Source organism: Dinoponera quadriceps, unplaced genomic scaffold, assembly GCF_001313825.1.
Source record: "Dinoponera quadriceps isolate SergipeBrazil2010 unplaced genomic scaffold, ASM131382v1 scaffold586, whole genome shotgun sequence".
Taxonomy (NCBI): Eukaryota; Metazoa; Arthropoda; class Insecta; order Hymenoptera; family Formicidae; genus Dinoponera; species Dinoponera quadriceps.
The window spans coordinates 1,367,027-1,394,876 of NW_014554764.1; the positions used below are offsets into that span (position 1 = coordinate 1,367,027).

At 41.1% G+C, this 27,850-nt stretch overlaps 4 protein-coding genes across 7 annotated transcripts; 2 read left to right on the plus strand and 2 right to left on the minus strand.

Moving 5' to 3' along the window:
• Positions 1–92: 92 nt before the first annotated feature.
• Positions 93–7,510, plus strand: LOC106741637 (E3 ubiquitin-protein ligase RNF25). 2 transcript variants are annotated; one of them, XM_014613844.1, is made up of 6 exons: positions 93–317; positions 980–1,051; positions 1,424–1,664; positions 1,770–1,988; positions 2,120–2,434; positions 4,242–7,510. In XM_014613844.1, the coding sequence occupies exons 1-6, from the start codon at positions 292–294 to the stop codon at positions 4,416–4,418; spliced, it is 1,050 nt and encodes a 349-aa protein (XP_014469330.1). In that variant the 5' UTR covers positions 93–291; the 3' UTR covers positions 4,419–7,510. The 2 variants fall into 2 exon arrangements, with proteins under 2 accessions (XP_014469330.1, XP_014469331.1); XM_014613845.1 differs by having other exon boundaries at positions 300–317; positions 1,405–1,664.
• Positions 7,511–8,917: 1,407 nt separating this feature from the next.
• LOC106741636 (nuclear mitotic apparatus protein 1-like) lies at positions 8,918–12,547 on the minus strand. Its single transcript, XM_014613842.1, has 4 exons — positions 12,066–12,547; positions 10,657–11,889; positions 10,477–10,533; positions 8,918–10,131 (listed from the first exon to the last, which is right to left on the minus strand). The coding sequence occupies exons 2-4, from the start codon at positions 11,836–11,838 to the stop codon at positions 9,847–9,849; spliced, it is 1,524 nt and encodes a 507-aa protein (XP_014469328.1). The 5' UTR covers positions 11,839–11,889; positions 12,066–12,547; the 3' UTR covers positions 8,918–9,846.
• A 309-nt stretch (positions 12,548–12,856) lies between these two features.
• Positions 12,857–21,061, minus strand: LOC106741634. 3 transcript variants are annotated; one of them, XM_014613840.1, is made up of 17 exons: positions 20,938–21,061; positions 20,529–20,760; positions 20,099–20,364; positions 19,617–19,827; positions 19,194–19,510; positions 18,856–19,065; positions 18,553–18,732; positions 18,146–18,260; positions 17,858–18,048; positions 17,193–17,748; positions 16,714–16,825; positions 15,742–15,841; positions 15,157–15,644; positions 14,782–14,974; positions 14,491–14,669; positions 14,322–14,394; positions 12,864–13,593 (listed from the first exon to the last, which is right to left on the minus strand). In XM_014613840.1, the coding sequence occupies exons 2-17, from the start codon at positions 20,580–20,582 to the stop codon at positions 13,563–13,565; spliced, it is 3,276 nt and encodes a 1,091-aa protein (XP_014469326.1). In that variant the 5' UTR covers positions 20,583–20,760; positions 20,938–21,061; the 3' UTR covers positions 12,864–13,562. The 3 variants fall into 3 exon arrangements, 2 of the variants coding, with proteins under 2 accessions (XP_014469326.1, XP_014469325.1); XR_001374198.1 differs by lacking the exon at positions 20,938–21,061 and having other exon boundaries at positions 12,857–13,593; positions 14,322–14,414; positions 20,529–20,913; XM_014613839.1 differs by lacking the exon at positions 20,938–21,061 and having other exon boundaries at positions 20,529–20,913.
• Positions 21,062–21,447: 386 nt separating this feature from the next.
• Positions 21,448–23,673, plus strand: LOC106741635 (iron-sulfur cluster assembly scaffold protein IscU). The gene is made up of 4 exons (XM_014613841.1): positions 21,448–21,634; positions 22,262–22,486; positions 22,659–22,737; positions 23,379–23,673. Exons 1-4 carry the CDS (start codon positions 21,545–21,547, stop codon positions 23,471–23,473), a joined length of 489 nt encoding a protein of 162 aa, XP_014469327.1. The 5' UTR covers positions 21,448–21,544; the 3' UTR covers positions 23,474–23,673.
• Positions 23,674–27,850: the final 4,177 nt, after the last annotated feature.

Below are 27,850 nucleotides of genomic sequence, written 5' to 3' on the forward strand. Positions count from 1 at the left end.
CCGGCCAATCGAATCTCCGGGCAAGCACGACGATCGACCAACTGCAGTGCCGCCGCTACCCACTCGTTAGACGGCGATTGGCGAACGGACATGGTGATGGGTGCCAATCGGAGCTGCTCGGTGTCGGCCGTGCTAGCAGAAGGATTTCAATATTGACGCGCATTTGACGCTCTCGCGGCCGTCGTCAAAGTGCGCGAGAGCGGTGTTATTCGCGAGTGCAGAAGAATCGCCTCGATTCAGTGGCAAGCGGGACGCAGCTTATCGACGATTACTGACCGACGAGGGACGGCGATGTCGGACGCGATGGTGGACGAACGGTAATTCGCACAATTGTCAATAATTAGCGTATAGATACCGGGGACGTATCGCAGCTCCCCGAAATCCACGACTCGCTGCACTTCTGGCCGCGCCAAGTCACGGCCTCCCTGGGAAATGTTCACGGGAGTCGCCGATCGACTTGACGTTTTCGTTCATCTCCCACCCGCGCCCGAAACGCGAATCCTGCCGATTTCATCAGTGATACCTGCACTTTTATTCGTCGGCAATGTATATATCTTGCACGAACTTGTCATTAATTTGTCATTAATTATTTTGCTCTTGTTCTGATTTCTTCCCACAATTACTTTGTAAGTATTTTACTTGGTTGAGATTGTTGAACAGAAAATTCGCGTATGGCTGATTAGAAGATAAGAGACAGGTGTATCTGTCAACTTGTTCAATGAGCCTGGGTGAAAGTGTGTGTGTGTTTATATATGTGTGTCTGTATATATATGGATGATCATATGTTATCTTATAAAACCCTAAAGTTGAGAATAATGCTTTGATTTATATGTAATTTTGTAGGAGAACAAGTTTATTGTAAGATTTATTGCCTTTGTCACATCCAAAATTAAGAGTTATATATATATATATATGTGTATGTGAGTGTATGTGTCTGTGTATATAATAATGGTTTTAATGCTTGCAATAATTTTTACAGAGTGACTGATGAGATTGAGGCATTAAAAGCAATCCTATTGGACAATGAGCTCAATATCAAGGAGAATGACAGGTATATATATATATAATATTATATATATATTAGAGACCTTCATATCTTTATTTCCTGGTAATTTTGAAACAAGATAACTATAAATTGCAGTAATTATCATTTAACCTAGATTTTTGATAGAGTTATAAAAAATATTGTGTCATCTAAATTTTTTATCAAAAAGAATTATTCATGTATATTTATATTCTGAATTTTTTAGCAGTCTCAAAATATAAAACTCTAATCTTATATGATTTATATGTAAAATTCAACTGGGACTTGCTTTCAAGAATATATTCAGGTTACTTGTAAAGGCGTCATATTTCCAAACAGGTCACTTGCAATATTAACATACTCTTTCCCTTTGCTGCTAGCTAATTCATGTTTCCACAGAGGAGAACCAGAGTACATCGAGACGATACTGTTTCCTTCAACGGGTGAAGACTCCCAATCACAGTATGTCTGTGTGACACTGGTGGTGCGATTACTTTCGGGTTACCCAGATGTCTCGCCAGCTATCAATCTTCGAAACCCAAGAGGTTTAGATGAGAACACGGTGAGGTTAATGCAGTCTGATGCAGAAGCCAAATGCAAAGACTTTATAGGCCAACCAGTTATGTTTGAATTGATCGAGGTAAGGAATTATCCTATTGGCATTCCTTCTTTAACAACTATTTAATAAGTGATTATATTGATATTAATATGATATAAAGCACATATAATAATAATAATATTTCAGTTAGTACGAGAACACTTGACGAGGAGCAATCTTCCTACTGATCAGTGTGCCGTTTGCTTGTACGGCTTCCGGGAAGGGGACGAATTCACGAAGACGGAATGCTATCACTACTTTCACTCCCACTGTTTGGCGGCGCATGTCGCCGCTGCCGAGAAATACTATAGGGAAGAGCAAGAGAAACTACCGCAGTGGCAACAGGATACTACGAATAAGTTTCAGGTGCGTTCATGTTACAATTGTTTAAATGAAACCCGCTTAATGTAATTGTTGAATACTATCTTTTGTATGGACTGCTCGAATATGTTGTAACGAATATATAACAAGATGCACATTTTACGATTATTCCTTAGGCTATATGTCCCGTTTGCCGGGAGTCGATCAATTGCGACGTCGAGAGCTTGTGGTCGGCACCACCGCCGATCGACGTCGAAGCCGCCACGGACTTCTCCGTCACCGCCGAGCTGAGGGAACTGCAGAAACAAATGGCGGCTCTGTATCTGCGCCAGCAACAGCGGGGCGGTATAATCGATTTGGAGGCCGAGGGCGTGAAGATGTTGGTGAGAACGGAGGACGATCCTGCCGCTGCTACGCTGGAAGTGAACAGCCCGCCTGGTACGAGCCTGAACGCATATTCTAACACCGCCGTGCAGCCGGTCACTCAAGTGGTAAGTCGATGTTTTACGGCAGTGCACGATTGCACGTTCCCCGTCCTTTCACTTTTAATTAATGTGTACCATAGATTTTAAGATTACATTTGCATTGATAATTCACGTATTGTCTGCGCGTGTACGGACTTTTTTCATGTTGATACATACGTGAGCTATGTAACTATGTAAACTATGTAAAATATAAGTTGCATCGTGCAAAAAGAAATGGTAAATGAATAGCCTAAATTAGTTTAAACTATAAAATAGTTCACGTATCTGACTTTGGTGTTAGATATTTATTCGTTTCAGCTTGAACGCCAAGAAGGGACTTGGTTTACAATATTTACTTTAACTACACTCATTCATCCGTACTTTTGTATATTACTTCACTAATTAAAATTCAATTCTCATAAATATCACTGCATCGAACATTACTTCTCTTATTATTTCTATCCTATTCAATCTATCACAGCTTTTTATATCTAATCACCGATTCTTATCTACTCTTATTTATTTCCTACTTAATTTCTGCACTAATCCCCAACCATTTATTATTCCACCTTATCTCTTTGCCTTATCTCTTCGCTTTTCGTCTTATTTTCCTTTCCTATGTCACTAGCTTTATGTTTTTCTTTTTTTCCCTTCTTTCAACTCCACTTCTTTTCTCTCTTTCCATAGCTTTCCTCTAACTCATTTCATATCTTATTCTATTTTACGTCCTTATCACTAACTATTTCTTCAAACCATTCTCGTACCTTATAACATTCTTCTACATAAAATTTTGGTGTTAATTATGACAATATTAAAAATTTTAAAAATTGATATATATACACACATTGAGATAACATAGAAATTTTACCATTTAAATTCATCTATGGACTTTTAAACAGGGAAAAAGGCAGTGTTCCTTGGTTCGTGATTCCAATAAGCACAATGTACATAATATTTATTTTCTTTTTTTATCGGTGAAATCGAGTTCGCCAAACTTATTATTGATTTTTCGTGGCATCGTAAATACTAAAATTGTGCCCTGTATTTAAACTAAATTTCATCAATTTTGAATAGACTATATTATATTAAATTAGATATAATCCACTTTATGCATATTCAAAAAATAACTGTAGTGAATAAAAAGTATACGTATCAGTCACGTTGCAACACTTTTTTTCAATGAGCTTCGCAACGTATCCCGTATCCAGTAGGAAAATGTATCTCCCGAGGATTACTAAAAAACGAATTCTTTTATTGGACGCGGGATACGTTCCGAAGCTTGTATAAAAAAAAGTATTGCAACCAATCCATGATAAGTCCAGTGATTAACTGTACGCTATTAATATACAAATGCTACCATTCAAGTTTATCTGTGAGCTTTTACAACAGAAACAAAATATAAAAATCAAACTTACGTAATGTAAGAAGAAGACGAGCCATTTCAACCGTCCATAAATTACTTATTATCTACATAAATAACATATTATATATAATTTATATATAGCTACACAGTTATAGTTAGTTATAGTACATATAGTTTATAGTTTGTCCATACGTAGACCTAGATTATGGGCCATGACGTGGAGAAAAACGTAAGCAGTAAGGCTTGAGCCGCAGTGAAATTGGCCAATCAATCGACACACACACACACAAATCGATCATTCTTCGACTGTAAGGAAAATAACCGACTATGATTGGTCAGTTTTCTCAGGTCTTACCGCCTACATTTTTGTGTGTCTATTGTATTTTACGCGTAAACGCCTTTTAACACTCGGTCCCCTCGATATCGGAAATATTGAAGCAACGTTTTCTTTTTCCACTTCTGCTGTCGCAGCACTCCAAGCAGAGCTCGCATCAGGCGCAGAACCATCACACCCAATACCAATCCCGCCAGGTTCATCACAATAATCACGGGCACAACAACCACGGCAACCGGCACCGCGGTCGCGGTCGTGCCCACTACCGGCGTCACTTTGATAGAGTCAGACAGGCGGAATCTACTCCCAGATGACAATGGGCTCGAGACAAGCTCGCCGCCGCCGTCGTCTGGTCGTCCCTCGCTCCTTCGCTAAGTGTATACAATATTCTGATTAGCATCAGTAGCGTAATCTTCGGTGTAATATACGGTGACTGTCTATCCTTGAGTAGTCTCACCGCGATAAATTTATAGGTGTCGTTGTTCGGCAGCGTCCCCGTCGTCGTCGCGACTATGGCGTACGTGACGACGGGACGCGTGGCGATCTCCCGTCTGGACTGTCTACGTAGACCGAAGCCGTGGTGCTCTTTCGAACGATCCGCAATACGTACAAAGTAGTTGATATCGTTTCGCCTTAGTTCCTTTTTCTCATTCTTTACCCTTCCACTCACGGACGATCTCGTGACGTTTAGATTCTCGTTCGCATTTGATTCGCCTCGTTTCTCCCGTGACTGCGGAATCTATATGTTGATTTGTCTGAAGCGAGATGAAAGTACTCTTGGGCTTGATTGCTAATGCACTAAAATAGATGTTTGATTTCGACCTTGGCGAGTCCAGGCCCAGAGAGTGTGATGTTTTATAATTTATCCGGTTATTATCTGATACTACTGCCAAGCTGAGGGAGGGCTGTTGTCAGCTTAAAGTAAGATTAATCGATTAAAGAGTTGGTTACATAGCTTTGAACAATAGAATTCACGGCAGGATTCTTCAGCTTGCCATCGAGGAAACTACTCGAAATGAGTCGCGATTTCTCAGTCGATCGGAAAGAGAGAGAGAGAGAGAGAGAGAGAGAGAGAGAGAGAGACGAGGGGATTCGAATGTCGCATCAATTTTGTATTCACTGCCGAGAATCCACACTCCAATTAATCTGCGATGATTATCTTTTTTTGATCTTGCCGTGCTCTTGCGCGCGATGCGTCGATGATGCGTGCGGACGGGCGCTTAAATTCACGACTCTTCAAGCGCACGCAATCAGACGGCAATATTGAAAAAAGCATAATGGTGCGAATACTTCGCGACTTACCCAGACTCGTGTGACAGTGAGCTTTACGAGAAAAACTGTGCAATCAAAAGCCCCATCGAAATGAAGACATTTTATACGTTCGTATAAAATTAACGTTAATCAAAATTAACAGACACCATTTATTACGTTTAGCGTACAATGTTGCGTGACGCGCCTCTGATTATTGTAGTCGGCACAGCGCCGGCGAGTTCAGATTTTCGTGCTGTACGAATAATAGATACTGTATGCAATTGTAGAAGCGCGTCGCATCTGTATATGACGCGCGTTTTTTCGCATCTATAGCGTCGCGGAAGATCGAACTCGTCGGGCTTACGTCGGTTTCAATTCCCGTTTAACAGTCGTACGAATAATCAGTAACGAAAGTATATGCGGAGTGTTCTAAATGTCGTTTTCCCGATATTATATTTACCAGAAAGTGTGTTATATTCCCGACACGCGCGTCCCTTTTTTATTTTAATCGTCAAATTTTATTAAAGTCAAGATTAAGAAATTTCACGTTAAGGCACGTGATGGCTCCTTCGCTGCAAATGTTCTTATTTGATGACATCAGAAGCGAGAAATCGCATGCCAAAATATATTACGATACACGTGAAGATAAAAGAATATATGCGATATGGCAATCGTAATGAATTCAGCGCATTTGTAAAGATGTCCGGACGCCTTCCTTTAACCTGAACAATCAATAAATAACGGTCAAATAAAAGAAACAGAAATCATGGGAAAAAATAGGCTAAAAACGTAAGTTATATGATGTTACACTAATTTCTGGCTGTTTATTGATTGTTGAGGGAAGCGTTCGGATATTTGTGTTACAAGTGTGCCGAATCGATCACGAGTGTCATTTTGTGCGTATATTCGTTCATTTCTACGTATGCCGTAATGTATTTTGGCATACGATTTCTCGCTTCTGACGCTTCTTGATTAAAAAAGGACCAGCCACAGCGAGGGCCCAGGAGCTTTAACGTTTAATTCTTCACGGAGAAAACGTTAAACGTCTCGTTAGTAGCTAGAGTTGTTTCGCATTACCGTTATAGGAAATTATTTAACGGCAGGCTTGATCTTTTCCTCAGCTGATCCGAGTTTCGACAAACTAATATTTCGTGAGCAGATTTTTAGCGGAAAAGCATAAAATATGCGTTCGTCGTCATCATCAATCATTTTTTTCAGGAAAACTCTCCGCACTTCTTGCAAAGATAGCGGAAAACATTCGCGCCAACCTTAGAAGCGACTTAGAACACACTGTATATGCGAAATGTGCCATTTGACGTTCGTTTACAATGAAAGTACTGATGGCATATCTGGAAATTCCCTGAAAACGTTTTGCAGATTTATACGTTTTAGAGTAACGTAAATTCGTTTTAGGGAAGACCCGTCGTTACGTCGCTCACGGTTTAAGCTTACAGGTCGAAGTGCCCGCGACCGATAGCGTAGAGAATTGTGATAGAATACAGAAGAAGAAGAAGAAGAAGCGAAGCATATCCATCGCGTTAGATTTGATGGGAGCGGAGCAAATTTCGTAGACAGTTAAGAGAACGAATATTTTGTTACTTTAAGTTATTTCTCTTTGCGTCAAGTTCCTCGCACCGTATCGCTGTAGTTCGATTTACATTTCGCGTAAAACTCGACTATAATTTTAAGGGGACGAAGGCATCGTCTATTGTAGATACTCCCTCAACATACATGTATATTATATCGGAAAAAAAATTGTTAGCAACCTTAAACTCTTCCACATGAATGTGATACTTACAAAAGGGTAATAGGCTAAAGTAAGGAAATTTTAGACGCATTTCGGTTGACTTCGGATCGCCCGATAATAATTTTTCTATTCTCTCATACAAATTGATCGCTCAGAGTCCGCTTGAAATCTCTCAATTCGGCCAGCCTGTTTTATTCACCAGTTAGATCTTCGACTACATTTCCTATCGAATGTCTTTGCCGAAAGCAGAATACGATGCGAAATTCATCGAAGAATCTCGCGGCGGAAATATCTAGGATATTCTGTAATATCAGCATCAGATATACCTGGACTAGACACAACATTCGAATAATTAAAGCAGTACGCAATATCGAGAGTGCTTTTGCAACGATTAAAATTAAAAAAAAACACACAAGCTTAAAGAGGAAGCATCGAGTTAAGAAAACCTCGCGACACATGATCTGCTTTGAAAGCATTTCTTAAGAGAATTTCTTATTATTGAATTGTGAAATATAAATTATAGCACCTTTAATTATCCTCTCTCTGGATAAGAGAGGAAGAAAACAAAATTATAATAATAGATATAATTGGCTAATATAAATTAATCGCGTTAACGATGGCAACTATGAAAAAAAAAAGAATGGAACATTCGGAAAAATGATTGCACTATTCTAAGAATGATATTAATATTTTTGTATTAATTGTATACGTTTCTGTTGTTGGTATGTATATTTCGACGTGTTTTATGTGTATATTAAATTATTCCAGACGTAAGAAACGCGTAATTAATCGGAAAAAATTTAACGTCTATTAAATGTTGGAAAGTGCGTCGATTAAATTTTTCTATGGCTATCGAAGGGTGTCTCTGTGTTTTCGTGTATGTATATACGTATATATTTTCGAGGATATTTTTAAATTTATTCAAAATACGTCTCTTGTAAATTAATATCTTACTGTGTGTAAAAGTGTGTAAAAGCGGATAATGTGTAAATAGTCGATGTTCAGTTCGAGAGACTTTCCTACATTGAAAAGAGATACAGAGAAACGTTTGCGGCCGATACTTTCTTCCAATTTCAATGTATGCATATTTCTCAGGTATATTTCAAGTCGAACATCTCTCCAGATTTGTTCGAGGAGTGCACAAGTGCGCGCAAAGTGTTTTGCAATTGATTATCGTTGCGGATGTACAATAAGTGAATCAGCGCTCTGGCCGATAATTCAGTTTTCAACATTTCTATACATTATAAATGTGGAAAAAAGATCACTCTCTGTCCCTCTACACGTACCACCAGATACGATAATGTGTTAAGTTACTCCTGCGATCTATTTCTATTTGTAAGTACCAAAGAATGTCGGACTATTAAAAGAAAGAAAGGGGAAAAAAGAGAAAACAATCACGAGAAAAGAGAAATTCACAGGGGATTGGCTTTATATATGTATAGGGAGTACCTATTTACTCCTCTCTTACGTTTTACGCATGTCTGTGATATTTTAGAGAGCGATGGTTTTATTTAGTTTTTTATTACGTCACTTTTTTACGCGTGTATATATATATATATATATATATATATACACGTCACCGTGTTGCAAGCGACACACTTGGACTCTCGAAGGCTTGCCGGGGTATACGCAGCTTCTGTACAATGCGATGCGTTATATTGCATAATTTTTCTGAAACTAAAAACTTGGAAAGAGACTAGGCAAGAATTGTGTAACACACGTGCATTAAACTCTTATTTGAAAATCTTTCGTTTCCTTTCGTTATTCATACGTCCGCCGTATTCTCCAGCACGCGGGATTAACACGAGGCCGCCGTTGTCTTGCTCAATGGGCTCGTACTTTATTACCGCTATCTTACAAACCGTGTTACAAAATGCGAGCCAGAGGATATTTAATACAATTGTCCAACCCTGATTCGATACGTTTCTACAGAGCTGTAAGTACAAAGTATACACACATGAGAGCCTGGCGTTTCTCCGCGGTGCGAGACGACACGCGAGCGTTTCACGCTGTACACACATTCTTCTCCTCGCTGGAGTTTTTTCCGGGAGTATAAAAAGTACTCGCGCACCGCGAATTCCGCGATGTTATTCTCAGGTTAAATATCTCGTTCACTTGTTTTTCCATCACACGCGGCATCGCCACGTCGTTTCTCTCTTTATCACGTTTCTGTAATTAACCGCCATTCGCACTCTCACGCTTCTTCTCACTCATTTCGCACGCTATGCGTCAATCGCAACAACGCGCGATACGGCCGTCGCGCTTTACACGAGATGGAGAGCGTTGCCACGATTGATTCGCAACATTCGTTCGCAAAAAGCACAGCTGATTCGGACTTTCTCGGTTCAGCAGGATGCGCTTCTTAATGATTCTCAATGATGAAAACGAATGACCGATACAAAGGCGAGAATAAATATCAGATACTAGTAACAGTCATATATATATAATAATATGTCAAAAACGTAACAAATAAATATATCAACGCGATATCACTTTGCAACCTTTTCTACACTTAGGGACTAATAATACACCCTCGGTACCATCGGTAATAAACGGTTCTCTCTTCCATTTCTTTTTTTTTATTCCTCGTAACGCAATAATACCTCAAATCGACGACGTTTTGCCGGCAACGGCAAATCAAATTCAACTAAACGGAATATATACGCTTATTCGCCGAGGCTATCCTTCCGTTCGCATAATCACGAACAAGAAATAGTCCTCGAGCTTGGAATATCTCAGTGGAATTACGACGTTGACCCTGGAATGAAGACGTTGGCCTCCAACGTTTCGCATTGGCCTCGGAGTCCCTCCAGCTTCGATCGGAGAGCGTCCAGTTGTTCTTGCATCGGCGAGCAGAAGTCCTTGCTTCGCGCGAGAACGTCAGTCGCACTGTTCAATAATACTGAATTGATGGGAGACGGCGAGGGGAGGTCCAGCGAGACCGAGGAGGTGTTGCTGCTGTCGCCGTACCCTTCGTCGATACTCTCATCAGCCAGCCTGGTCGTCGACTTCGATCGGTCCTGCAAATCCTGCGGAATAACAACAGCGCGTTTCCGCGATGTTAACGCAAAACTTTCGATCCCGGATCTACAATAGGTGCGGCAAGCATGGTCTTTCGCTCTAAAGCAATCAAACACAGCGTAATTTCTAGCCAAAAGCGTTCCCGCGCTCCCGCACAAGTCGTAGTAACGCTTGAGTCTTAAGCTGGATTTATAATATGGTCGTGGCAATCGTAAAGTCGTTCAATCACGGCGATTCCAGTTAAAAACGCTCCCCTCTAGAAATTACGTTACAATTTGCCGCCCAGAACAAAAGACTTACTACATCTATTGTAGATTCAGCCTTGCCGTGTGTTACACCAAGGCTGGAGTTACCTTTCTCGACAGAACCTGTCTCAAGCATTCCCGTAAGCAGTGCTCCGTTCTGTTTCTCTGAAAGATTAAGAGAGAGGGAGAGGATGAGATGACAGCGAAGCTTGATCGATAGTCAAGGAACAAGATTCGCGACTTGTATTTCCTTATGCTTGATCAGCGTAAAATATACGATGATGTTACCAGGTTGCCGAGTTGACCGTTCATCCGCTTGCCGTAAAACCTCTGCTCCAGACTCCGCATCCTCGCCTTCTCCTCCCTGAGCTTCTTCAGCAGAGCGCTGTTCGCCTTGTGCGACATGGCCCTCAGGCGTTTGTTCTCGTTCGCGAGGTCTCGCATGCCGCTCAGCCTCTCCTCGGACTCCGCGTTCTTCGTCCTCAGCAGCTTGTACTGCGCGATCATCTTGCTCAGCTGTATCCGCAGGTGAGCTATCGCGTCCTCCACCTGGCTCTGCTCCCGCTTGGAGTCCGACAAGGAGGTATGCAGTATCTCGTTCTCGGAGCGCAGCTTCTGCATCTCGAACTGCGCCTTCCTCAGCAGATCGGCGGCCTCGTGCTTCTCCGTCTCGCACCTCTGCAAGTTCTCCTCCATGGTCGAGATCAGGACGCGCTGTTTGCTCAGGGCGTTCTCCATCGACATCTTGGCCACCTCGTCGCCCAGAAGCCGCTGCTCCAAGGCTTTCATCTCGGCTTTGGTGTTGCGCAACTCGTCCTCGGTCGCCTCCAGCATCATCGACACGTCCGTCGGACTGCCGGTCGCGTCCAGCGTGTCCTGCGCCGCGCTGACGGACCGCACGTGCGACTGGAGATCCTTAATCGCAGCCTGCATCTCCCGCTTTTCCTTCTGATACCGCTGCGCGAGCTCGTTGAAGTCGGCGTTGAGCTGTTTGTAGCTGGCGTTTACGTCCACTATCGCCTGCTGCCTCTGCTTCAGAATGTTCTGGTAGGTCTCGATTTCTATCTGCAGGCTCTTCTTGCTGGCCATCAGGATGTGCACCTGAGATTGGTACCATTTCGCAGAGGTCTCCGCGGAGGATAGACGATTGACGGTGTCGGTCAAGGTGTTCCGTAGCTTCTGCTTCTCCTGCTGCATCGACTGCATCTCGACAAACAGCTCCGTTATCTTGCCTTTCAGACCCTGATTCGCGGCGATCCTGGCGTTAAGGTCGATCCGCACGTTCTCCAAATCAATGCGAAGCCGCTCGTTCTCCAGTTCCAGCAGGGCTACTCGTTTCGACAGCTCGATATTTGAGACATCGGGCGTTGACAGGTGCCGCAATTGGAACTCGTCGCTGATCAATTGGAGAGAATCCGTGGAAGTTACGGAGTCCAGCTCCCCTCGGAAGGAATCCGACAGATTGTCCATTGCGAATTCTACGATCTCTGTACTCAGTCGGGCAGAATCACCGCAGCCATCCTGTTGTGCGTTAGATTAAGATGACAATTGCGACACTTTCGAAGGATTTGATAGTAGACTCCCCGAGAATAACGGAGAATCAATCGCAAATACAAATGCAATTGATACTTTCGCTATTGACAGATGTCATTCATATTATTCCGTCGCTTTATCTCGAGCAACGCCGAACAACGTACCTTTTTGTAAATTTGTCATCCTTAATTAGTTAGAAAAATAGCTCGCGAAGTAGCTCATCAACCATCGACGTCGACAACCCGCAAATGCTTACGATTAGCAACAATTAATCCACTGATTATTATTATTATCGTCACAGCGTGACGCCATTTCGAACGTGTCTCCTGCTGCACTTTGACATGTTAGGCGTTTCACAAATTTCTGCCCGAATCCTTATTTTTCGCTGATATAATTCATCGATAGGTCAGAAAGACTAATATCTTGTTAGTAAACAAAGACAAAAGTTTATTCGGACCGTTGTTCGGTTGTTTTATTGAAGAATAAATTCGCCCGGCTTGTTGTTGAGTCGTACTAATTGAAAGTAATTATCTCTTTGACCTGTCGCATTATTTGATAGTGCAAAGATCATTTTATTCGTTATTGAATTATATTTAAAAGTAAAAAAGTTCCTCTTATCCGTTGATGAATTATTCATATTGTTCGAAAACAAAAGTATGTCGGATTTATCGTTAAGTCGTACTACGTGCTCATTTTATCAAGAGAGATAGTAGTGATTCGCAACTTTGCAATTATATAAAATAACGGGTCTAACGGAGAGGTTCAACTGCAACGGGTCGTAGATATTTAGTTCTAAAGTCTCCGCTACGAGCCGCCATCGTTTTCAACGGAAAACCGAGTAAGTAGTACGACTCAACGACAAGTTAAGCGGACCTTTTATTAGGTTGGTGTATATGAAATGTCGAATTTTCTTTACATGTGAACGTTTGTCTCCTTGCTTTTGTTATGCTTTTGTTTTTGGCATAATCTCTTTTACAGTCGTACTGTCCATTGCCAGAATCATATTTTAACAAAGATCTTTTCAAAAGTGTGCCCTTTTGTTATCTGTTTTGAATTTTGTACGGATATGAATTCAACCGATATTCGTGTAATTTTTTTATATGAGTATAAACTTGGCAATAATGCTGCAAAAGCTACAATCGCAGTTTTATATATTCACTTAAAAATCCGACATTTCATACGCACCAACCTAATATTTTCGCGAGTAACACGAGACTCGAGCGAAAGATATCAAACGGACTTTCTCTTTCAAGTGACAGACAATTCGTTTGTTTTCAACTGATTTTTATTTATTCTTTGTTTTCGGGTGTATAATTCATGTATATAAGAAATAAATAATATTAAATAACAAACTTAATTCTACTTCACGTGGAATGGTATTTTAGAAATAATAATTTCGCATACACAATAATCAGAAAAAAAGGATAGCTAAAAAAGTCACAAGCAATTATATTATTACAATTTTTTTCATATATACTGTCTGAAATAAATTGTATGTCCCCGATAAAAATCAGACTAATCGTGTAGACACACTTTTGTGGTCAGGATCATTTTGTTTGACAGAATGCAGATGCTCCTCTCCTCAATCTTTCGCGGTTACAATTAAAACAAAGTAGAAATCACAGAACACATTTGTTATGATATACTCGAGTTATAAATTATTACGGCGAACTGGCAGCTTCTTCTGTAGATCTGCATAAACAAATGGAAACACGTGAAATTTCAAACTTCAATCTTTTATATCTTGGAAGAATCGTACAGCTGAACTTACATATAACATACAGCTTCTAGAGAGCCTCTAGTAGGAGCGTTGAACTATATAACAAATTGGAATGAGCGCCTTTGTTTCTACCAGATGACCTCGTGTTAGCCTATATAGATTACATAGCATATTTAAGCGGGGTCTATAATGAGAATTTAAAGCGTAAGATTTAAAAAATTGACCAATTATAATTCATCTTTCTTCCATAATTCGACTGTGATTAGTCAATTTCTTAAGGCTTAGAACTTAAAGTATTTATTATAGACCAGGATTTAGTAAGACAGAGCGAGATACTACTTAGACACGGCCTTTGTCTCATAGGCTTCCACTGCGCCAATGCTCATTCTAATGTTATATAGCTCAATGAGTAAGAAAGAGACGTCAACAAGGTCATGTGACCGGCTACTTTGTAATTGGCTGATACGACGGAGTACAATGTTCACCTGTGATCCTGTTGGCGCCTTTCTCTCCAACTAAACACTCTCCGACAGATTCAATAAACATATACAGGGTGTAAAAAAATATTCAATACTTACATAATAGTAAATAAATATTAAACGGTATATAAATAGTAAATAAATATTAAACGGTTCTTTTTGAACACCCCATATCTATTTTTCTTTCGAAAGGAATGAAAATTCGACACACATTTACTTACTTATCGAGATTACTTTTACTAGGAATATCATTCGACGAACCTTGTACAGCCAAATCTAGAACAGCTTTCTGCGCTGTAAGATGAAACGACCGTCTTTCAATGCGAAAACAAAAGGTCGTGAAATACGAGAGGAATTTGAACTTCTCACGTTTGAGCGCATATTACTTACCATGTGTATGCTGATACAATGCCGGCGACCAGCTATAATTATTGGGACTAGGAACAGTGTCCGCTGTTATCATAGCGCTTGCAGATGACGACGAGGTTCCTTCCTGTATCAACGAAACCGCAGTGGAACCTCCATTGGAAGTGCAGGCGTTATTCTTCGCGTCGGACGAAGTGCTTTTTCTGTACATTTAAAGATGGAATATAATCATATTTGTTAGAAAGTTGCCAGAAAGTAAAACAAAGCCTGATGCTTCGGCTTGTTCCTTCCTTATCGACTTATCTCGAGTTTTACCTCGATTTTACGTTGCAAGTAGTCGCGTCTTTCTGCGTTCCCGACAATATCTGGATAGCTTCGAGTAATTGATCGAACTCGAACGTCTTGCTGTTCTCGTCGTTTATCAAATTCAAGCTGGCGGACGAACACGGTGACGATTGGCGCCGAGACAGCAAATGCTTCGACATGATTTTGTTGCTGTCTAAAAGAACTAAAATGACATTTTCGAGTTAAGCGGAATCTATACAATGCGGTAGGATTGTATAGTCGCAGTAGTTCCAGTCACTCCACTTCCAATTCTAACGATTACGACTAATTCAGTCGCTGGAATTAGGAATGGACCGACTCGAACGACGGCGATTTTACTTCACGACTACCAGTTATAGTATTAACCATTCGGGGCAATTAAATCCGACAGCCTAGGTGACTCCACATCGTGGTTCGCTTTATTAACTACTGGCAGTTTCGGCAAATCTTTCTCGCAGTCTATCGAGTTGGAGCGCGTTGCCGGTTCGGAGCGGGTCGTTTGATTGCTGGAGGGCGTTAACGCGGCCAGCTTCGACTGACAAGCACTTGGCAGTTGATTCAGCAGTCGAGTCAATTCCGTCACACGCCGTTGGGAGTGATGGTAAGCACAGTTGGAGTGCCTATCGGCGAGACTCGGCTCGTTGCATGTGTCGAGCTCGTGATGCTTATGCGAGTACGCCGCGGTAGTAGGCACCACGTCGTTACAGTCAAGGGGACTGGAACTATGACGCCGCAGACAGGCGAGCGAGCTCCTCGAATCGCAGTTTTCGTCCGCTTGCTGCCCGAGGCAGAGGGTCCACGCTGAGTTCATGTTCTGCATCTCGAACAGATTCAGCAGCATTATCTCCCTGAGCCTGTGAACCGCAGAATACGCGGTTATAAAAATGTTCCTATCATTATCCTCACCGATAACACGACTATAGTAAATTGACATAACTACAGTAAACGCACCGGTTTGTTTCTGTGACGGAATCTCTGTTTTGCTGCTTCATGCGTTGCTTGCTCTGAGCCCAAGGTGCGAGAGATTCCGCAACTTCAACATCGTTTTCTCCTAAAATTACATTCATCTTATCACAGAAGCGTCTTGTACAAAACGTTCTATCGTAAATTTCAGTCGTCTTTTGTTAATTAAGATGTTACGGAAATGGTGACATTTTAATAGTTACTTGATAAGTCAACTATTCCGGTGCAATTAGTTACATCGATAATCTTTTCGATGAGAATTCTGAGCGTGGCAAAAAAGGTTTTGTTTTACTTAAGTAGAACAGTTATACAAATTAAAGGAAAACATTCGTATAGTCTCGATATAATACCGATAATTTAGATATATTTGTTAATTAGGTAAGATTAGACACATATAGGCAAGGTAGCCTGTAGACAGGGATACCTTGGGGACATTATACAATAATTCACGCTTTATTTCTTTTCGAAAAATGAATTTTGGATATTAAGATAGAAAGAGAGGTTTATTAAATTCTATGGAGTCGCATGAAAATTGCTAGGAATAATTGACATGGGGGTTTCCTTCAGGCATTCTTCATCTTGTCTTTGATTCGTAGGTTTCTCGTTTTCCACATCTTTAGTGTCATTACATATCCACGGTTTAGTCGCGTTCGTTCGCACTTCTTGCTCGTCTTCGGACGATTCTCTATTCGAGCTAGCACCTAATTTTGCAATACATCGTTTAAATTCCCTAGAAAACACAACTCAAGCTTACTCTTATTCAGGAAATTAAATTCAACATTTAATTTCCCAGGCAAACATTATCTATAATCTTTACTAATCGTCGCTGTTTATATAATGGCGAGTAATATTTCAGAAATATTAATTAACCCTGTGATCGTGTGCGTTTCTTAGAATTTTTCTTTTGGCAATACAATCTCTTACTTTTTTTAACACACACGTCTACCAAGATCTTTATACCTGACATGGTTTCGTCATCCACGTCGTTCTCGTCATTCGCCAGATCCAAGAGCGCGACGTTGGGTTCGTTGTGCTCGCACTCATTCAAGTAGATGTCATGCTCGCTTAATTCCTACACATACAACAGAAAGAAAATAATTCTTCCCGTATATTAAAAAATCAATGAAAGAGAGAGGGAGAGAGATACACATAGAGTTAGGGTACCGATGTAATTTTCCCCCCTCCCCTTAGAGCGAACACGTGAAAAGTGAAATGTTTTCAAACTAGAAAATTTACACTCTTCACGAGTTCACGCTGGAGGAAAAGATCCATGATCCACTGGGTGTTGACAATTTTATTATAATAAAATTATGACACCATGATAATAAAATATTTGGTAACATCTCACTTTTCACGTTTCCGCCCTCGGGGAGAAGTCACGTGATCGACACGCAAGGGTACCAGGCGAGGTCTAAATCGCAAGAAACTAATGTACTCACGCCACTGTCGCTGCTGCTGCTATTGGACGAGAGATTCAGCGGCGACATGTAGAATGACGACGGCGACTGAACCCTGACGGCAGCGGAACCCGGCGACCCGTCACATTGCACGACTTCGCCGTCCGAGACATTCAAGCTATTCACCAGGCGATGCTGCTTCACACTCGCGATCACACTCGACGGCAAAGTCGAAGAGCAGAGCATGGGGTCGCTGTTGCTGCCGGCGCCGTTGTTGTTGGACAGTAAGGTTAACGACTGCTGATTCAGAACACTGGGCGACGAGTAGGAGGACGAAGGGACCAGGTGAATTCCCGCGACTTGGCATTCCCCGAGCGACACGTCGTTGACGCGACGGGCAGCTGCTTCGGCCTCGACGACGTTCAGATTGTTGGCACGATGCGACTTCAGTGACGTCTTCGACGACAAAGTCGGCGTGGTGACGGGAGGATGGATGTTCGAGAGCTCGCCCAAGTCGTACATCGATATCAAATGATCGCTCGGTAACGTCGCACTGCTGTTGCCGCCGCCGTTACCCGGAAGCACACTCGATATCGACCTACGGTGGACAAGACATTTTATTATCGCATATTTTTCCCGCTTGTCGGAGCGTACTAACTAGACTTCATTAAGCTAATCTGGATTAAGTGGCATCACGGTGATATCACCTTGTTGATGCTCCACTCGCAGCGGTGTCGATGGTACGCGTAGCGTTCGAACCGGCCGCCATATCGTCCGAGCCTTGTTGTTGCTGCTGCATAGACAGAGGTGACATATTTGCAGGTGATCTGCATATCGTACTGCCGCTCGTGGCTCTGGTAGCTGCCACGGCATTACGGGAAATCTCTATCGCTAATCTCTGCAAGAGAGAGAGAGAGAGAGAGAGAGAGAGAGAATATTCATTTGAGGAACGAGACGGTTGTACGACGAAAGCGAATGCTTGCCGGATAACATGCCTCCTTTAATTCGTTGATCTGAGTGGCGTATTGATTTTGAACCGTCACCAGCTGACTGATGTACCACTGCTGGTCTCTGCAGCGTTGGTAAAATGTCGGCGGCCGTACCTGGAATCTGTTGATTCGATGTCAGGTAAAACGTTCGATTTGTGTAACTGTATGGCCAGTCGCAAAAAGATTGCGAATATAAGTTTCTAAGTTTCGGAACGCATCCCATGTCCAATAGGAGAATTTGTATCCTACTGATTCTCAGGAGATACATTTTCCTATTGGAATACGAGATGTGTTGCGAAACTCATCAGAAAGAAAGTGTCGCGACCCTTTTGTGACTGATCATACAAGTTGTACGACGTAATTTGAAAAACATCCAGCTTCGAACGGTGCAGAAAATACGCGAAAAGATGTACCTCAATATGAGAGTGTCCAATTCCGTGTTTAAGTAACCTTCCGTCGCGAGCAGGTCCAACCGGAAGAATCTGTTGTATCCCCAACATTCGCCGATCTCAAAGTCGGACGCGAATTCACGAACGATGTTTTTACTCGTGTCGCGGGAGCCTTGATGAATCATCTCGACTCTGTATTCGTACCTGCAGAGATATCGAACATTTTCGCAACAGATATCTCTTACCTCCTTTTAAATAGATATTTATAAGTTCCAATATAATTTATATCATGAAGATTATATATATATAGGATGAATTCTCACGTACTTTGAAGTCTCCGGCAACCCAGCACTGAGCTCTAGAAATACTGACAAATAATTCCCACGTACAACTCCGTTGCCATCTGGGTATACCTTTAATCTCCAACACAGACCATTAACATGCAAGGGAGCCGAGTACACCGGGTCAGCTTTCAGTTGAAGCTGAGTGAAGTTTTGCATGGAGAACGTCGCACTGTCGTAGCCTGGTACAATTTCGCTGAAATAGCACACATTGGGTGATGTCGCATCGACATACAAAAATTACTCCCTTCAAACGTTGATACGCTACGATAAATCGAGGTCGTCGTAAGCAACAATCGCGTTAATTTCTACCGCTCCATTTACCTGTGAAAGTCTGCGGGCACTGGAGCTGTGACGAAACTCGTCATTGGCTTCTTGCGAATTTGATGTATTTTTCGAGACAATTCGGAACTCTTGGCGATCAGCTCGGAGTGTGTGCAATTATGCAACTGATACTCCACCTCCTGCAGCAGAGCTTCCAGCTGCTCGGTTTCCAGAGTCAACGAATTCTTCTGACCCATCAGAGTCAGCAGTTTGGCCTTCAGCTGAGAATCCAGACGAGCTATCATCAGCTCTATCGCGTTCCTGATCTCTCTGACCCTCTCGTCTTTCGCCGCTCTTACTGATTCGACGTTTCTCTCCTAATAAGCAAGATAAACATAATTAAAACATCATGACATTGCACTGATGTCTATTCTTTTGCTACAAATGTCAGATTTTCTTGATAAATCTGCTACAGGTACATACTACTTCTTGAACGAGACTTATCAGCTCAGTAAGGCGCCTGTTCAATTGGCTCACTTCTGTTTTTATCTGAGTAACATGCTGCTCGTAAACATCTTCTAACGGTTTGAAGGTATGTCCTGAATGGGTGCCACCCCATAAAGCACACTGATGACAGATACATTTGCGGCAAGGCCAACAGTATACAGATAATTTTTCATGATGCATTTTGCACCTATGATAAAAACAATAATAGATTATCACATGTAATAACATATGATAACATATCATGCATATATATAAATAATCTAGAACCTAGATATATAAAAAGAGAATAGAAATGTGAAAGAAACAAAGGCGTTTTCTTCAGGTCCTCATGTACCATAAATATCATTCTATCCTGTTTTAATATAATGAACAATAAAGATATGTAATAAACAATAGATAGAATGATGCTTACAGCACTTGAGCATTCAAAAAGAACGCAGCTAAAATATTACACTAACCTGTCTTTACTGGAATCATCATGTCGAGAATTGGATAAACCAACAGCTTGCAATGTATCAAGCTGCTGGGTCACTTCCTCGACCCAACGACAATTTACCAACTCGTGTAAGTGAAGTGAAGCTCGGCAGTGAGGACATTGAGAACGCTGTTCAGTAAGCCATCTCCTAATGCATGTGTAGCAGCATAACTTACTGCAGTGTGGACAAAGATGCGCGTCTCTGAGTTTTTCCATACAAATGAAACATCGAAAAACTTCCGCCAGCGTCTAAATTAGAAATAATCAGTCAATTAGCACCTAATTTTGTTACGAAATTCCGTTACAGAAAAGATTCCAATCCATTAGCCTCGGCTGAATCTAGTTTGCGTCTTCCCAAATGCAACAAACGCGGTCAAGATAAAAGAGCATAAATACAGAAAAATGTTGCTAACCTCGACACTGTGGTCGTCCGCGGTTTTGGAGACGGACTGGTCCCGGTTGGCCATTTTACTTATGATGCACGTTGTAAACGGCCGTTACTTCCACCAAATATCGCTCTCTGCGGCTTGAATTCTTCTAGACGCGGCCAGGGCACCCGGAACTAGATCACACGCGAAACACACGATGTGTTCGCTTCGGCATGTCGCAGGAAAGTGGTCCCGCCGTGAACGGGATGTCGCATTTCTGGCGCATAAAAGAAGAACGTGTGTTATATGAAAGAGCGGTCGTCTGCCGTTCCGTTATCGTCGAAAATCTTCGCGAAAACCGTTAACCAGTTCCTGCACGCTTCGTAAACAGTGCTCCAGCCGACACAAGCAGAGAGAACTTGAAGCTAGAATTTCATGCAGCGAAGAAACGTACCCCCTCTCCTTGCACTCCGATTTACTCTCATTCCTCCTCCAATGAAAAACTGTCCTCAGTTCTCAAATTTTAGCGTGACAGCTCAACGGCCTTTTCTGCTTCGCCACTATAGTTCTGTTCGTTTTCGCTGCACCGCTGAACGAGTGCAATAAGTTGAAGCGAGACAAGTATATGTTTTCGCACTTCAACTTATTGCACTGGTTCAGCGATGCAGCGAAAACGAACAGACTTTATCAGATTCTGATAATTCAAGTTGAAATGCGTTCCGCCGAGGCCGCTTTGTGCGGTCTCCCTCTTCTCGCGGTCAGCCGCGCTTCCCTACGCGGCTGTACCTCCGGTTGCAACTATCCTACCACCCAATGAAAAGCAGCGTTGAAATCATAGACCTTATTGGCCGATATTCATAGGTTCTCCTCGAACGCACCCATAGTCAGATCTTTTGTGCAACAGTTCAGCTAAAAAGAACAGGCTAAATGAGTCGCTAGAGTGGGGGTACAACGCTAGCTGCATTGAATTGCAGTTTAACTCCACTGCACATTTGCGTTGATGGTGTAAAACCAGTGCGTGTTATTGTTTGCTGTTAATGATACGTCGCGCATAAAGTAACATGGCATTGTTTCGTACATTGCCGACCAAAATCGGCGTTACATCGAAGATCCTCTCACGGAGCGTTCCGGCTGTTTCCTATCACGCAAACGTAATTTGACCACATTTATCGCTATTATCATTCCTAACCTTCAATCGAATCTAACCTAGAGTTAGTTCTCGCATAACGATTCTATCATTTATTATTACAATACAGCAATGGCATTTTCAATCAGCGGCATTAAATGCACAATTCAAGTTCTAAATGCTGTTCGATTGTTAATTTCCCTTGACTTTTATAACTGCGTAGTCACGTTTTTAAATTGCTTTATTTGACGTCCGCTGCAAATACCGCCGTTCTCGCTCGTGCGGGAAGTAGTCTGTCGATATTTTATATAAGATATCTATCTTCTGCGATAGTTCAAGATATTTTGATAATTGCTATCCGATTGTTTGTGGCGTAATATGGTGTAACTCACACCAATCAATATAGATTGCACTAACGTCACGCAATACGTCCATCCGGTATTTTTGTTGTGAAAAGAAAGAACTTTCTTATCAATTTTTATGAAATTCCAAATTATTATTCTGAGATGTTCTCGATATTCGGAATACGAGTGTACGTATTAGGAAGACAATTTTATTTCTATATAATTGTGTATAGTCATTATAGTGCGCGGTTGGTATAGCAGATTTGCTACAATGTTATGTATTATTGTTTTAATTGGCCTCCTCATAGGTAATAGATCACTATGAGAATCCCAGAAATGTTGGTTCATTGGACAAGAACGATGTACAAGTTGGCACAGGCCTTGTAGGAGCACCAGCATGTGGAGATGTTATGAAACTTCAGATCAAAGTTGATGAAAATGGCAAAATAGTTGATGCTAAGTTTAAGACTTTTGGTTGTGGTTCTGCTATTGCTTCAAGTTCTCTAGCTACAGAATGGGTTAAGGGAAAGACGGTAAGACATCTTTGAAATTGATAATTTCTCTCTCTCTCTCTCTCTCTCTCTCTCTCTCTATATATATATATATATATATATATAATCAATATCCTATAATATTGTTATTATTATCTTTAAAAAAATATCATGTTTATAAAACCTTGTAATTTTCTCTGATACTGTTGATTAGGTGGATGAAGCGCTGGCACTGAAGAATACTGTCATTGCTGATGAGCTGCGTCTCCCGCCAGTCAAGTTACACTGTTCGAGTAAGCATATATATGATATTAAAGGCTATTTTACAATAGCTGTAAGAGTACGCCTGTAAGGCTGTAGCATTTAACTGACGGTGAATATTTAATATTCTTAAAACTGTGTTGTCTACAATAGCTTATCACAAAACGTGAAGCGGCGGACCAATTAGAAAGGAGAAGAAGAGCTTTAATGTTCTCCTTTGTTTTGATTGATTGATATAAAGCCGTAAGGTATAAGAAATGAAACTAAAGGACCGTCTGTAATAGCCGTAGAGTATGCAATAAAATGTAAGCAGTGAGCTAATTGACTAACCACAATCGATTTATTTTTGGGATGTATGAATCCAATTGGTCAATTAGTTTATTGCTTACATCTTGCTGCATACTTTACAGCTATTGTAGACAGTCCTTAATTCATTTCGCTTACAGCTTACGTTACAGCCTACGACACCGGAAATAGGTTCTTATGATCGCGCCTTGCAGACTTATAGCTATACTCTTACGGTTATAGGATAGCTTTAACTAAAATATATATTCTTCAGATCAGATCAGATCTGGATAAATAAATTTACTTAAGATGAGAAGGCAAAAGTATCAAGCTGTGTTCGATATTACGGTTTTACGACCTTAATACGGTTCCCCTTTGCAAATTGCAGTGCTTGCCGAGGATGCAATAAAGGCCGCTCTATCAGATTACCGTATTAAACAACAAGCGAAGGAGAAGGATAAGGCCGCCAACAGCACGACTTAAAATTAACGACTCGAAGTACTCAACTATGTGATAGTAATGAAATTAGGCATACCATCCAGCTCGAAAATATCTATTCTTAAGGAATTACCGTATGATTATAATCGTCGGACTTAGATATAGCTATAGGAATAGCGTACATTCCTTAAGCTACATACATATATATTATCTTACCCCGTGGAGAGATAAATTTACTAACAACATGGAATGTATAATTCGTACCTGTATCGCGTTATCTTGTCCAATGAAATAAAAATTCGTTTAAGCTACACGGCGAGAATCTCGATATCGTAAGTGGCGCGTTTGCGATCACATGCAATGCGGTAAAACACGCAGCGATCGATTTACATTCATCCTGTTCCTTCGTAGAGAAGCACATCGAATTCATAGTGCGTCGTTTACCAAAAGAGATCGGAGAATCGCAAGCTGTATTATTACGTCACGCAAACACAGCGATGGTGGCGGCGGCGGCGGCTGACGTACTTACGCAAGAAATGGAGTACATTGACGCTGTCGCTATCAATGGAGGACACTTTAGAGCCACGGGGAGCCACGTGACGACCTGAGTAACTCGTAAAACACGCGCTTTGTGGACGCGTATCTGTATTTTGCACGGCCGACTGCCCGCAGCTGCGGCGGCCTTTATCCGCTTTATCCTCGCGCTCCTAGAATGTCCTCCGCTTTACATTTTTTTGCGTTGCTTTTTTCGCCACGTGCGTGGTATTTAATGTATCTGTCTGCGTTGCGCCTCTCGAACGTACCTCCTTGTAATGAAAAGACGCCGTTCCACAGAAAAACGATTTATCTCGCGCGGAGTAATTGAGGTCGTATTTTCTTCTTTTTTCTCCTTTTTTTTTTTCATGATTAAAGCTGATCACGATGATAAGCCGAAAGTCAAGTGTTGCAGATTTAAATCTGTGCGACGACGTACTCGATCTAATCGCAAATAATACTGGATGTACTTAATGATTCCGCAAGACGATACAACGAGCTCTTGATTTCGCAATAGATAATCCGTCTCGATAACAGCGGTCTGCTGACGCGGGAAAACCTTCATTTATTGAAGATTACTTCTGCGAAACAACGTACTTACCGGCGTGAATGTTGCAAAAAAGCCTCCGTCCGTAAGAGAACGCTCACTCTCACGGACTTCACGGAATTTCATGGGCAATCCCGGTTGATTATCTCCGGCCAACGGTTCTCCGTAGCTCGCAGTTCCAGGTGCTGGGACACGAGAGGAATTTTTCCAACTCGCGTATATGTCGAAGGGAGGAGAAGAGGCTCTAATTAAATAACACGATGAGACCGCCTGTATCTTCCATCGCACAAACTCGTTTATTTACTTCTTCAATTAGTTAAATTGATTGAATGATTCAGAATTCCATTCTCTAATCGATCTGGAAATCTCCGTCGGATAAGGACGAAGAGAGACCGTTGTGTTTGTGTGTGTTTTGATCAGCGATTCGGTTTCGTCGGCTTATAATTGCCGCCACAATTCCCCAATTGATGCTTAATAAGAACGAATTTATGACGACTGGTACTTTGTGGAGCGTGCCGTATGCAATTGCGTATTTCCACTTGATTTACCAAGGGGAATGGTTAATTAGTTAAGTCATAGTGTCCTCAAACGAGCCTGTATCTCTCGTCAACAGACTCGCCGCCATAGTACCATTCCGTTTATCGTACTTGCGCTTATCAAGAAACTTGGTAGCGAATGTAATCAACGAGGGAGCATTTGGTTTTGGTAAAAATTTCCGCCAGAAAGTTCGCGACTCAAACAAAAGCATCTATGGAACACTCGTTGCACATATATTTATCAAATGTATATGTATATATGTATCATGTTGCAAATCAATTATATTTTTAGGTCTGTTTTTTACAGATAAAAAAATCGCGAGACCAAACGTGAAGCGCATCGGATGATCCAATTAATTAAGGAATTAATCTGTTCGGTTTATTATCAATGATATTATCGTCTGATCAAAGTGATATGCTAATTATATAATGTTAGTACGCACTATTGACGCGAACACATTTTCAATTATTGGTTATCTTTGGAAAGACTTTATCGTAATTTGTAGATCTAGTACAGATAACACGACAGATTATTGTTGGGATATTTCTTACGTATCACTGCCGATAATAAATATAACATGGTTCTTCGATTAACTGTAATCCTTTGTCAAACTTGAAATTAGAAATCCGTTTCTTAACGAAATTAGAATTTTGTTTTAAACATTTTAAATGGCTCAAAAATGCCATAATATAACACAAATATATTCCTGTAAAGTAGATTTAATAAAATTTCATTGTAAGGGCGATTAAGGTATCTGAAACTAACAAATTTATAATTATTCTTTAACGTTTAGCTAATGAGTGGTTTTTTCCACATGTATTTCTTGAAATTACTTTATATTATAAGCTATCTACTTGTAACACATCAGCCATGTGACTAAAGCACGATAACGATTATCTCGATCATTCGAGATGTAAGTTCAGTATACCACAAATTCTCATACTCGAATGACGGAAACTACTAGATATCGCCTGGAATAATACGATATTTTGAGAGGCGTACAAATACGCCATAAGTTTCTCGAAATCGATAGATAAGCATGATAACTATTTATAGCTAAATAATTATATTATCTCCCCAATTTACAAATTAACCACGTGGAGTTGAAAAAAAACGTGTTCAGGCACAGCTATATATGGTTTCTTTTTCCTTCGGAATTCGAGCATATTTTACAGAAAGTCTCGTTATTCTCGTTTCTTTTTTCATTTTGGACTTACAGCAATTATCTTTCGCAGCAAAGAATCGTACTTCCCGACGAGAGGGCTACACCGAGGCTTTCGTGTCCCGTTTGTTTCCTCGTTCGTAAAGTAGGACAGTTGTCGCAATAAATATTAAATTCGCGGGCGTGACGATGACAAGTGCTACGGTGCGCGAAATCCAACGCGTCTACTGCAAATTTTCCATTCCACGTATCCAGTCCGTTCTGTCCTCCTCCCCACCTCCATCACCTTTTTCTCCTCCTCTTCCTCTTCCTCCCCTTCATCTTCGCAGCCTGTGGACTTGGCAAGGTCAAGCAACGACGAAATCAGGTCCAGCCATCGAAATCACACACGTGGTATCGCTCGGAAGCAAAGGTTACGCGAGGTTATTTTGGCAAACGTGTCTGCGGATGTTCATTTATTGTTAGAAAGATAAAATACTGTGTATCGTTGTTTTTGACGATCACATCGTCGAGATAAAGACGATAATGGGAAAAGCAAATTCTATTAAACGTTCACAATGTGTCGAAGAATATCAAAAGCCGCCTATTGATCTCTCAGCGGAAAAAAATCCATCTGTGGTGGAAATATTTTGCTGAAAATTCTATGAAATCGATGAAAAGTGAAATGGAAGTTATTGAGAAATTACTGAATATATTTAAAAATGAATCATAATTTTTCTTATGAAATTTAATACAATATTGTGAGATATAAGGAAAGTTGAATCATACTGTTGAAAAGTAATAACACATTTTTTTTTAATATAAGGTATCATGAAATTTACTGAATTAACTGAAAACTGAATTTTTACTGAAATTGATGGAACAATAATGAAATGGGATAATTGAGAGAATTTCAAATAAATTTATTTCAGTAAAATTTCATTATATTTTCCGCATGCAAAATTTTTCCATCATGGACTGCCTCTATTTTTTTAGTGAAGAAATCGTGCCATTTTTTCAGGCCACATTTTTTTTCTTGGATGAAGCCTTGGGTACAACTCTCTACATGACCTTAAACCATTTTAAATTCCATCGCGTAACTCTCTCTTTCTCTTTCGTCGTGCCATTGCATTTTCCTTCGGAACCACACGATATCTCGGAGTATAAATGTTTAAAATGCCAAGTTCCATAAATGTGTTTTGCAAGTGCGCCTGACGACTGACGAAGCTTACTTTCCCCGTCATCGGGCGCTATCTTTATCTTCCCTCTCTTTTTTCTTGCTCAAAATACTACCTTATACGATCTCACCTCGTGCCCATAGTTAACAGCATTTATCAGTAACCGTAATTATCGATAAACACTGCTCAGTCGTTTGCGACAATAAATACAAAAAGAGGCATATTTTCGTATATTTATTTCATATATATATAATTGCACAAAATATTATCCACCGCTGATGAATCTATCAATACATCCCTCATCGATCTGCTCCTTCGATCTTCCGAGCGAGAAGGGTTACTGCACCCTGACGGAGTCGGGCCGACCGTAAGTCGTCAAGGGAATACACTCGGATTGCGCCCTTTGCTCGTGAAACATGCGGGAATAGAAAAAAGAGATAGTTGCTCTTGCGAAAGAAAAAGAAAGAGAGGCGAAGAAGGGAAAA

Coding starts and splice junctions, on each gene's coding strand:
- LOC106741637 (XM_014613844.1), top strand. CDS start 292: ATGTCGGACGCGATGGTGGACGAACG. Junction 318..979: donor GACGCGATGGTGGACGAACG/GTAATTCGCACA, acceptor TAATTTTTACAG/AGTGACTGATGAGATTGAGG. Junction 1,989..2,119: donor ATACTACGAATAAGTTTCAG/GTGCGTTCATGT, acceptor ATTATTCCTTAG/GCTATATGTCCCGTTTGCCG.
- LOC106741636 (XM_014613842.1), bottom strand. CDS start 11,838: ATGGACAATCTGTCGGATTCCTTCCGAGGGGAGCTGGACTCCGTAACT. Junction 10,534..10,656: donor ACGGTCAACTCGGCAACCTG/GTAACATCATCG, acceptor TTAATCTTTCAG/AGAAACAGAACGGAGCACTG. Junction 10,132..10,476: donor GACAGGTTCTGTCGAGAAAG/GTAACTCCAGCC, acceptor GTTATTCCGCAG/GATTTGCAGGACCGATCGAA.
- LOC106741634 (XM_014613840.1), bottom strand. CDS start 20,582: ATGGCCAACCGGGACCAGTCCGTCTCCAAAACCGCGGACGACCACAGT. Junction 17,749..17,857: donor GCGAGTGGAGCATCAACAAG/GTGATATCACCG, acceptor TGTCCACCGTAG/GTCGATATCGAGTGTGCTTC. Junction 14,975..15,156: donor GGATTTAATTGCCCCGAATG/GTTAATACTATA, acceptor ATGTCATTTTAG/TTCTTTTAGACAGCAACAAA.
- LOC106741635 (XM_014613841.1), top strand. CDS start 21,545: ATGGCATTGTTTCGTACATTGCCGACCAAAATCGGCGTTACATCGAAG. Junction 21,635..22,261: donor CTGTTTCCTATCACGCAAAC/GTAATTTGACCA, acceptor GCCTCCTCATAG/GTAATAGATCACTATGAGAA. Junction 22,487..22,658: donor AATGGGTTAAGGGAAAGACG/GTAAGACATCTT, acceptor ACTGTTGATTAG/GTGGATGAAGCGCTGGCACT.